The sequence below is a fragment of the Chrysemys picta genome, chromosome 10 (genome assembly GCF_011386835.1).
Source record: "Chrysemys picta bellii isolate R12L10 chromosome 10, ASM1138683v2, whole genome shotgun sequence".
Classification (NCBI taxonomy): Eukaryota; Metazoa; Chordata; order Testudines; family Emydidae; genus Chrysemys; species Chrysemys picta.
In genome coordinates this window covers 23028334-23040523 of record NC_088800.1, presented here as the reverse complement: position 1 = coordinate 23040523, position 12190 = coordinate 23028334, and the positions used below count along the sequence as shown (strand labels likewise).

At 39.0% G+C, this 12190-nt stretch overlaps 1 protein-coding gene across 1 annotated transcript in view; it reads left to right on the top strand.

Moving 5' to 3' along the window:
• Positions 1 to 7755, top strand: part of GNB5 (G protein subunit beta 5) — a 29502-nt gene extending 21747 nt beyond the window's left edge. The window contains exons 8-12 of the mRNA XM_065559438.1: positions 25 to 73; positions 3220 to 3316; positions 4573 to 4739; positions 5162 to 6235; positions 6589 to 7755. Of these exons, the coding sequence (XP_065415510.1) occupies positions 25 to 73; positions 3220 to 3316; positions 4573 to 4739; positions 5162 to 5173 (325 nt within the window). The 3' untranslated portion in view covers positions 5174 to 6235; positions 6589 to 7755. The remainder of the gene's footprint in view (positions 1 to 24; positions 74 to 3219; positions 3317 to 4572; positions 4740 to 5161; positions 6236 to 6588) is intronic.
• The last annotated feature ends 4435 nt before the right edge of the window (positions 7756 to 12190 follow it).

Sequence of the window (12190 nt, the reverse complement as noted above, 5' to 3'; positions counted from 1 at the left end):
TGTACTCTGTTCCCCCCTGCACAGATACTACCCAAGTGGGGATGCTTTTGCCTCCGGCTCTGATGATGCCACAGTAAGTTTATTCAAGAACTTCATTTGGAAAAGATTTGTTAAGTCTCATATCATAAATCCCTACGAAGAATGGGCCAAATTCACAGCTCACATGAAGTGATTTTTATTAGACCCAAGTTATTAATATGTAGATATAGGGAAATGCTTGCAGAATTCCTAGCTGGCCTTTGGAAGGTTTTGGGGTTGGGACAATTTCTGTGTGAGATCTTCCAGCTTCGTGCATGCTATCAGATGAGCAGGGTCACTATGGGAGGCATACAAGGAGTTTCAAAAAGATTTTTAGGCAAATACTCAAACTCCCTCCATTAATCTGCCTGTAAAATTTGCAGTCACATCTGTTTACACAAGCAAACTAAATTTGCATGTGCTGCTGTATGCTCCCCCGAGTTTTGTAGGCACATAAATAGTGTCCAGCTGAAAATTTCCCCTTAAAACCTTCGACTGACTCTCTGCCATTTTAAATTGTGCTCCATTCTTGGGAACTGCTAGGAGGGTTAAACTCCTTCCCCTCTGTGGTTGCTCTAGGATCTGGCCCAGATCCTCTGGTGAGGCCAGATGATACCGAGCATAAGTCACAAGTGATTGTGCCAAAGCTAGCTTTAAGCTGCTGCTCTGTGTGGGCCAGTCTGTCAGCACTGTGTCAGTCTAACGTACTCTGGGCTGCAACAATCATGAAGGCACAAAAACACAGGCAATATTGATCACTGCGCCAACCTACTTCTGGAGTATAGACTGTCCAACTTCCAAGTGTTCATGTGGAGACTGATTGATGCTGTATCAATATGTGTGTTTGCACTTCACTCAAATTTATGTTCTCACTTCAGAGAGAAATGTATAGAAACTAACATCAGCTTTACCCTCTGAAAAGTGGTGAACATATGACAGCCCCATCATGAGGCATCAGCAAAGACAGGATATGGGTTGGATATGGGTTTTTAAGCACCAACTCACAGTTCTTTCTCCCTTGATGTAAAGGAGTAACTCCAGCAGCTCGTAGCATTAGTAGGCCGTTATCCTCTATTAGGGGTGGATTTTGACTCTGGAAGTCTTCAGGTTAAAACTGGATGCTTTTGTGAAAGATATATTTTAGCCACACTCAAGTTAATGGGCTCAATACAGGAGAAACTGGATGAAATTCTATGGCCTCCATTATGCAGAAGGTCAGACTAGATGATTTAATGGTTCCTTCTGACCTTCAAATCTATGAATAAGACCCTAGGAAAGGACATGGCCCATTAAGTTAGCATGTTACATGCAATATGCTATTATCCCATAATGATCCAGTTTTGCAACATGATTCTCATCCGCTGTCAGTGGGTCTCCATATGGGTACAAAGGAATCAGAATCTGGGCTGAAATTTGTCAGACTTCAAAGGGGAATCTTCAGAAGGAATTTGGAGATATTTTCTGTTTGCTCAAGCATTGCCTTTAAGCATGGGTGGGACACAGTCTTACTGAAGTACTCGGACAATGTAACAAATTTTGGGTCTAATCCAAAGCTGATTTAACTCAATGGTAACATTCCTATTTACTTCAATGGGTTTGGGATCAGACATCTTGTGTGCTTTCATGAGAAAGTGCATGCTGTTTTTAGAAGCCAAAACCCTCTGTTATAAATGAATACATCTAGCTGCGAGTACAGTGTATGTTAGCAAATAGGGGTATCATACTGTAAGGATCTGCATTGTGGAGGCAATGAAATGGAGAAATTCTCCATTACTAAAATTCATATGAGAACGCACTAATTTTTCAAAAGTGCCACAAACTATGGCAACTGTGCTATTAGTTAAAAAGAAAAACCCATCTAATCAATTGTGTGTGAATTCCTCCAAACTAAATAGAAGAATGGAAAATTCCATCTTCATACTTTGGGGAATGGAGGTGGGTCAGTTCCTCTGACTCCTGGGTTGGTTTTTTTTTAAATTAGAAATTGCAAATTGCTGCTTTATATTGAGAATGTTGAGAGCAGCACTGTAAGACTTCTGTCACCCAAAAAGAATGCCTGGGGATGCTGTGGAACTGAGTGTCCTAACTGATTGATGGGCTGTCATAAATGTATGTTGATATAGGCTTTTTCTCACTTGTCAGAATTTTCTGACAGAATTATTCATTAGCTCATAGCTCCAGGAAACATTGACTTCAAATACCTTGCAATTTATAACAGGTCTGTGAATAATATAGTCTCTGCTTTATGCACAGACTTGAATATCAGCCACTTTTCATTAGTAAGACTTAATATTAACAACCCCAGCTAGCCAGTGTTTGCTTAGACTTAACTTATTGAGGCAGGTGAGTTGAAGTACAGTTTCAAAAGCACACATGATTTCAGGGCTGAGTAAGTGCTGTTCTCCAGGCTGCTGAAATTTTTGGTCTGAATATAGAAGTTTCCATATTAAACAAGTTAAAACATATTGGCAAATAATAGAGTAATGGACTTGTGAAGCCAAAGGCTGTAGGGCTGAATGGAAATTTTTCAGCAAAAGGTGTGTACTTTTTTTGGTTGGAAAATGCTGATTCTTCTAAATCAAAACTGAAAGGTTGTGTGGAAATGTATTGATTGTGGTTCAACTTTCGTTGGGAAGCTTTCTCGGTCTAGGAGGGAATTTTCTGGAATTTCCCTCTGTGGTTTCTCATGAAAAATTGTGAACATTGTTTTTCGTCCTGATGCAGAATGAAAACAAATTCTGAAAGCTTCCATTTTTGTGTGAAATGGAATTCTTGTTTTCTGGCGAGCCCTAAAAAGCTGTACGCACCCTCCAATTGTAAACACATAATGAAGCAGGAGAGGAGATAGACTGTGGAAGAGCTGTATGTGTATACTCTGAATCCAGGAACCCACAGTTCCTCTCTATTTCAGCATGGAGAGATGATTTGAGGAATGGCCAGCGGATCACTCAATTTAGGCCAGTCAGCGTTAGGGCATTTAGATCTCAATTAGGATCCAGATGTCTAAACAGCCTGTGTAGTGGTCCCAGGTACTCTTATAGTCCATGGGCAGAAGAGCAGAAGCTGCACGGCCATTCCACATCATGCCCACAGGGTTGGAATTCCTGTCCCCTTCCTCTTCATACTTTGCACAGGGTGAGGGAGCAGCAATTGGGTCTAGTCCTTAGTGATGAACATACGTTGTTTTTGCTTTAATTCTAGTGTCGTTTATATGACCTTCGTGCAGATAGAGAAGTAGCAATTTATTCGAAAGAGAGCATCATTTTTGGAGCTTCTAGCGTGGATTTCTCTCTCAGTGGTGAGATTTGAATTTTGGGGGATATGTAGTTTTTTGCTGTGAGGAGGCATTTAGACTGGGATGCAGCTGAGGTTGTAATGTAATACTTTTTCAGTTTAAATTGAGAACATTTGTTATTACAAACAAGAGCTAAATTAAATATGGAAAGAATTTTTCCATCCATTAAAATATCTTCTTCCTTTGTAAAAGATTTTTTTATTAAATAATGTAATTGGTTATTTTTTAATTTTATCAACAAATATGTGGCTATGAGGTAAAATCCTGGCCCTATTGAAGTCAATGGGAATTTTGTCATTAACTTCAGTGGGGCCAGGATTTCACCCATCATATTTAAATCCACCTCAAATGCAACTAGAAATAGAATATTGGTCAATTTTTGTATTTAGGGTACATCTATAAATAGTTCATGAAAGGTTAATAAATGATTAATAGATGTTATAAGCATGTTACAGACCTGAGTAGTATATGATATAGGTGCTTATAAGCACATGAGTAGAAGTTGCTGTAGGTGGTTATATAAGCCACAGTTGTGAGCAAGATATTGAACTGTTGGACTCTATAACAAGCTATAATAATTGATTAACCATTTATTAAAACATCTATTAATCACTTGGTAACCCTTTATAAACAATTTTATAAACATACCCAGAATATCATCAGAATATTTTTGATATTAATTGTTAAAGTGCTCTATTTGTCTTCAGTCTATATCCCTCTTTTGAATTAATCTCTCATCTGTAACAGTTGAAAGATATTGCATGTTTTTAATAAGTGCAATCATGGAATTTTTAATACTCTTTTAAAAAAGAGGGCTCAAATACCATTACTTTTCAGTTGCAGAAGAGGGCCTCCACTGGTCAGCTATTACTGGCAATTAATATCCATGCAGACCCATGATAGTGACATGTTAAGCATCATTTTCTGTAGCAAAGTGGGCACCCAAAATCTGAGGCTGGACTTGCATGATATTACTTTGGAGTGCATAAAGAGTAATTTAGTCCAATTTAGAATGAACGTATACACCTTTGTGTTGAAGCAACATCCTATAGTGCCCATGAAAGTAGAGTGAGGATGGCCTCGTATTTAAGGCATAGGATTGAGTATCAGGGGATCTGACTTCTACTCCTGACTCTGTCTCAAACTTCTTACAAACAGCTTTTGCTTCAGCCAGAAAACCCTCCTTCCTCTCCTTTCATTAACTGTTACTATTTAGCCATTTAAGCCATTATTCTGTATAAATGTGATTCTGTTTGCAGGTCGCCTACTATTTGGTGGTTACAATGATTACACCATAAATGTATGGGATGTTCTGAAAGGGTCTCGTGTATCCATTCTGTTTGGTCATGAAAACCGAGTTAGCACCTTACGAGTTTCACCTGATGGAACTGCATTCTGCTCAGGATCATGGGATCACACTCTACGAGTAAGGGATTTTTTTTCCCCAAAAATACAGGGATTTCCATTGGTAATTCATTATAGAAAATGTCCAGGGGATGGAATATGAAACCAGTTGTTTCAAAGAAATTAAAGCCCAGTAATATCATGGCTACTGCTGCAAACAGTAGATAACGCCTAAATATTTCCCCAGGTCAAGAATATATTCACCATTAAAAGAGAGTGTTAGCAGAACATTATCACTAAACAATTAAACACTGGGAAATTATGAAATTATCAGTTAAAGTAACTGCTCCACCCTCAACTCTTTACCATTAACATCATTTACAAATTCCAAGAAAAGAATTAGGCTCTCATGCAAATTAACCAGGCTTTTGTATAAAACGTATGTGTTTGTATGGAATATAAACTATAATTCTCTAAAGAATTGTTCAACTTGTATCTCTACAGGTCTGGGCGTAAGCCACAATGCTGTTTTCAAATACAAATGAAGATTGAAACCTTGGGCTACAAAAAAAAAAGGAAATTTCAATCTGCAAATGTGAAATGTCCTTTAGAAAGATGTAGCATTTCTATTGTAGTTTCCATGACTTATTGATGAGATGCAAATCAAAATAAAACAAACACAAAAAACAAGCTAGGACAACTTGTTAGCCAGGAATAAATTCAGTATATTAGCTACACTATCAAATGTTGTTACTGAAAACACAAATAAACACAACTAGATAGTAAAGGTAATCTGCTTTTAACATATAGCAAACATCAACTTGTAGTAAAATAAAATGTTTTTAATTCTGTTTTTGAGACTACCTTCTTTTATTAGAGATAGTTTAGATCATTCTAAAACCAGACTTTTCTCTGAAATAATCTGCATCATAGAATTTTGTAGTCCAGTGCACATTATGTATTTATTATTTGCAAGAATTGATTTTTTTAAAGTAAATTTGAAAAAAAAAAAAAAAATAAACCAGACACCTTATTTTATCTGGGTATCGTCTATGACTTTTGAAACATTCCGTATTAGTGCATTGAATTTTGATGTGAAAAGTTAGAAAGCAAATCCGCTTTCTGATACTTCACTTTATGATGGAGTTACAGATGATTCCACAATGGTAATAATTAGGGAGCAAAGAATCTAATATTGAAGATACTAGCTGTCATAAAAAGTATATTTTCTTGTTTAAAAAAGTCATTCCAATCTCTGTTTTTTCTTATATCCTTTTAGATGAAATTAACTATTTCACCTCTGACCTGAATTTAAAGAATTCAATTAAACTCCTCAAGATAAGCTACAAAGATGAGTAGTATAATTCATGGTTCACATAGTCACAAGGTAATATTTTAACCAGTAGTTTCATAGATATTTTTAATTGTATCACTTGGTGAGTGAATTTTCTTTGAATTAGAGAGATACTACTTCTAAGCACTAATAATGATAGTGATAATAAAATCTTTTCAAGTCAGCCATACTCATTCTCTGATCCTGGTTCTCATTTAAACTAAGGCCACTTTATACCATTCTATGTAGGAATGCATAGCTCCCGAATCGTCAGCCCACAGGCGCAGCAAACTGCTCCCATGGCTACGAGGCAGGAGTGACCTTCAATCCAGCGTTTGTGTTTGGGAAACTTATTTGGCTGATTTGATTGTACCCTCGCAGCTGGTGTTCACGCGCTCAAAAGATGGGTTCGTTATCTTATGTGCATGTATACTGCCTGGCTTTTCTATGCGCAAGATTTGTACCAATAAGAAGCGTTGTAAGCAAAAAAGTGTAAAAAATAAAAGCCCCAAAAAAAGTTCCTAGAAGTAGAGGGGCTTTTCGGCTACCACAGACCTAGTGTTCTGTTTCCTTTCCTGCGTCGTCACCACAATTCTAGCTGTGGAAAGCAGCCTTAACATGCTATAAATGTAATCTATTTCAGTGTTAAGGCCCCTTTACAATGTCAGAGCAGCATAAAGTGTCTTTAGTGTAAATGAGAATCAGACTCTCTGAGCTGAATTCCACAGTCCTTCCATTGACAAAGCTCCCACTGAAGGTAGTAATGTTTTATCCTAGTAGGACTGTAGGATCGGAGCCTATATGGAGAATGCACAAAAGTGAAAATTGGGAACGTTTTTTAAGAGCCCAATCATGCCAACAGTTGTTACAGCCCTACTGCTTACTACAGTGAGTCAAGCCAATGGGACTCCTCATCCAACAATGTCTAGCAGCAAATGTTTGCAGGATATGGCCCTATGGGTGAAAGTTGTCATGTAATATACAATGGCTGTGCCCATACAGATCCAATGATATATATATATAAAGCTGTAGCTGTACTCATATATTGAAAACTATTAAGGGCCAGACTGGGCCTTCTTTGCTCATACTGAATGGTACTTTACTGCTAAAATAGTCCCATTGCATTGGATGGATGTATTTGAGGAGTAAGGCACTACTCATTGTGAGTGAGGGTAGTACAGTCGGGCTCTCAAAATGTAATGAATAAGGTACATCTCTGAAAAGATAAAAGGTAAATTTTATATTTAGATTCAATCAAGAGTAAACAATTGGTCCTTGGGGTTGGTAGTTCACACTAAAATATCGATAACTTCAATTTAAAAAGTGATTTTTAAAAAATTGAGTGGATAATATTTGTATTTGAAACAAAGTCTCCTCATTCATGAAAAAATCTAGTTCCATAAATCCAGAACGAATTAATTTAGGACATTGACACAATCATTCACTTTACTTGGAGAAGATCAGCCTTCGCTCGTTGTCGAAATAGTTCATTTGTTCCTGCTTGGAAACGTCCGCTCCAATGCTTTGCAATATTTGTGGCAAATTATCCCTGTAACAAATTGAATGCACTATGGAAATTGTACTATGTCATCTGGAGCTCATTGTGCAATATTGAGTTACTATACTGTATGCATTTGTTCAAAAGATTAATATTAATGTTTAGATAATATGTATTGGTAAGATATTTGTTTTTGAACATACTACATTGTGTTGATACTTATGAATGGTCTAAATATAATAAATCATATTTTACATATTGAGAAAATGTGTATTTATAAACATCTATCACATAAATTAGTTGCTTTTGATTACACTATTGTTTCCACTCCTTGGCATATGCTCATGGCACCAAGGACTTTGCTCTGTAACCAACTGCTCATTTGTCCTACGAAGGACCTGATACAGTCAATCTGAATATGCTAGAAAGTATTTGTGTTCCTTGCCATGTGGAAAGAGCCATGGTGAGCAAAGGCAATGCTGCGGAGACAGATCTCACATAATATCTGCTAATTCCTCCATCCCTTTGGCAAGGAAAAAGGAGAGAACTGCTGGAGGATGAGTTAGGTCCCAGAGGACTGGAGAAGGGCAAACATAGTACCTATCTTTAAAAAGGGAAACAGGACATGGGGTATTATAGACCAATACCTGGAAGGACACTGGAACAAATTATTAAACAATGAATTTGTGAGCACCTAGAGGATAATAGGAGTTATAAGGAATAGCCAGCATGGATTTGTTAAGAAGAAATCATGGAAAACCAATCTAACTTCCTTCTTTGACAGGATTACTGGCCTAACCAGTGGATGGGGAGGGGAGCAGTAGATGTGAGAGATCTTGATTTTAGTAAGGTTTTTGACACAATCCTACATGATATTCTCATAAGCAAATTAGGGAAATGTGATCTAGATGAGATTACTATAAGAGGAGTGCCAACTGGTTGAAAGACTGTACTCAAAGAGTAGTTAGCAATGGTTTGCTGTCAAACCAGGAGAGTGTATCTAGTGGGCTCCTGCAAGGGTCAGTCCTGGGTCCAGTACTATTCAATATTTTCATTAATAATTTGTATAATGGAGTGGAAAGTACACTTATAAAATTTGCAGATGGCACCAAGCTGGAAGGGTTACAAGCACTTTGGAGGACAGTATTAGAATTCAAAATTACCTTGACCAATTAGAGAATTTATCTGTGTTCAACAAGTTGAAATTCAATAGCGAAAGTGCAAACTATTTCACGTAGGAAGGAAAAAATCAAATGCACAACTACAAAATGGGGAAACTGGCTAAGAGGAAGTACTGCTGGAAAGACTCTGGGGGTTATAGTGGATCACAAATTGAATATGAGTCAACAATGTGATGCAGTTGCGAAAAAGTATAATATCCTCCTAGGGTGTATTAACAGGAGTGTTGTATGTAAGACACAGCTGGTAATTGTCTCTCTACTCTGCATTGGAGAGGCATCAAATGGAGTACTGTGTCCAGTTCTGGGTACAACACTTTAGGAAAGATGTGGGCAAATTGGAGAGAGTCCAAAGGAAAGCAAAAATGATAAAAAGGTTTAGAAAAACTGACCTATGAGGAAAGGTTTAAAAAAAAAAACTGGGTATGTTTAGTCTTGAGACAAGAAGACTGGAGGAAGGGGACCTGATAATAGTCTTGAAATATTTTGAAGGCTTTTCTAAAGAGGACTGTGATCAATTGTTTTGTATGTCCACTGAAGGTGGACAAGCAGTAATGAGCAGTAATGAGCTTCATCTGCAGCAAGAGATTTAGGTTAAATATTAGGAAAAACTTTGTAATGATACATATATAATACCACTTAGATCTGTAATAACATAAGCAGAAGTATCCAGCCTTGGGGAGCAGTGGTAAATGAGATACAATGCAGAGGGACTGAGCAGGCTGGCCATAAACAAGTTCAAAGTACTGAGTATAAAAAGGGAAGCTACATCAAGGGCCAATTCACTGTCAAACATCCATTGCTTCGTTCTGTTAAACAAAATTAATGTATAAACAGGAAGGGAGGAACAGGAATATGCTAGAGAAGTAGTTACTGGATATCTCTCTTGCCATGGGAAATGCCATAGCAAATTCCTGCTGGAAGATTTACAATCACAGGGAAAAGCTCTGATTTAAACAATTTTATGCAGTTGCTCTAGTGAAAAGAAAACGGTAACATCCCAGGTTTCTTATCCAAAACTTAACTCATAAGCCCAAGTTAAATTTCCCTGGTAAAAAAATCAATTACCTTATATGGGGTTGTTACACTGAGTTTGCCCTGACGATGAACCCAGGAGAACAGGCCAGTTCTTGATAGTGATCTAACCACAACAAGCTGCAATAGGATTGGTTCCAAATATCTATATCTTTAGACTATTTCTGAGTAGATTTGCCGTTCATAAAAAGTAATGTAGTCTTCAAGATGGAAGACTTCCCTTTTGCACAGGACAGGTACAGCAAAGACAGCAACATTAGCTGCCCTATAATGGGTCTTGATCCTATTCTAAAGGGTTCATCTCTAGGAGTGAGAGGGCACTTCAATGTACATCCCAGTCAGTTACTCTTATTGGCCTCTTTGCTGAGATTGCCACTTATCAACAATAGTGATGTTGGACACCTGGACTGCCACCAACTCTTCTCATGAGCCACCAGAGAGCCAGTTATTTTGATCATTACCAGCCTGGGCTGGAGTTGAACTCATGACCTCACAGTGAAAGGTACTCAATCCTCCTTCCAATCCTCCAGGAATCCAGTTGCTCTGATTTGAAGACTGGCTAATGAGCAGACTTTTGTATATATTGAGTCTTCTCTGCCTCCCTCTCCCCCCACCATATGCTGCACTGTATAGCCACTAACCCAATGCACTACTTTTATTTTAATCTTGCCTAAAAATAGATACTTGAAAAGCACCTCTGAATTTGGCCCAGCAGCTCTCATAAAAGAAATGACTCTGAGCTCTAAATTTTGTATGAGCTTTAGCCACCAGCCCACGTAAAAGAAAATGTCATTGTGTTGTTTTGGTAAATGCAAAACCCAGACAGCCAATATTCCTTTGTGCACCTGCAATTCCCATTGATTTAAATGGCAGTTTTGGCTATGCAGGATTGGACCAGTAATGTTTTAATACATGCCAGAATCTTATAGGCATATCTACAGATTTGAGCTTGGGCTGAATGGTACCACCCCAGATTGTTTGTGTGTGACAATTGACCTATACAGTAAATATGTCTGGATTGTCTGTGGATCTGGAAATAAATAACAGCCACTTGGAGCTTTTCAACCATTAATTTGTTCATAATTCTGGAAACTGTTTTAATCTCTCACTTTTTTTAATGTAATAGTTTTTATCCTACAACCCACAGCTTTTTGACAACACCTGACTAAGATAATGCTTTGACATTTTATATCATAAGTAGCTCCTCTTGCCTCCCTTTTTTATAAGTAAATGCAATTAGTTTACATTGCACATGATTAATTTCACTTTGATATTTGTTTAAAAATAATCCAGTATGTTTCCTGGCATTTACAAGAGTCCAGGTGGGCGCTGTGTATTTGGTGTGTTATTTTCCAAAGATGTCAGGCAGGTCAAGAATGTGTAAGTGCAATCACATCCATTTGGCTCCTAATGAAGGAGAAATATGGAAGTGGGTGTGTAAAAACATGCAGCGGAAACCCTGTTGTCACTACAAAATTCATCCACATTTCTGTAGTGCATATGTATGTTATTTTTACAGGTCAAATCCTGCTCCCTTCACTTTTCCTGGGAACAGGATCTGGCTTATAAATAAGACTGAAGGTTCAGCAGCTGTGAATTGTGCCTAAGCATACTAATGAAAATATAACCACCAAGAAACAATGAGCATGGCTCCCCTCTCACTCTTGATTCACATGGGGATAAAGTGAGGACTTGTCTATGCACAAAAACTGAACTGCTTTAACTATACTGGTTTCAAGGCTTAAGTATGGATGTAGTACCTATATAGCTTATTCCTGTGCAGGAAAGGGAATGTCAGTACAACTGCATCCACCCTTGGGTTTATAATCACGTTGGTTAAAAAAAAAATCACATCCCTAACCAACAAAGTTATACCAGTACAAAAACTGTGTACAAGCCAGTCCTGAGGGAAGACTGGGACTAGACTGTTTTTATGTTTTCTGCCTGATATTTTAGTTTAGAAATAATATTAATAGGATAGAGTATTGTAATAAGCACTGGAGAGGTCCCTTACTATGAGGTGCATGGGGAACATTTATCAAATACAAAGTCATCTCCCTGGCCCTTCTAGGGGCCGGGTACCCTCCTGCCCCACCCCTGGGCAGGACAGAGCCCCCTAGTGCCTGGGTACCTGCACCCGGGGCAGGATGCAGACCCCCCAGTGCCTGGATATCCTCCCACCCCCCTGGGCAGGACAGAGCCCCCTAGTGCCTGGGTACCCACCCTCAGGGTGGAAGGCGGCCCCGTAGTGCCCAGGTACCCATCTGCCCCATTCCCAGGGGCAGGACATGCTCCCGCCCCACCCCCGGGACACGACGCGGCCCCTTAGTGCCTGAGTACCCGCACCCGGGGCAGGACATGGACCCCCCGTGCCCAGGTACCCACCGCCGGCCCGGGCAGGACGCGACCCCTAGCGGCCGGCTGTGAGCCGCTGCCTGCCGGGGCGGGGCGGACAATGCCGGGGACACGTGGGCGCTGCGGGGGCGGGG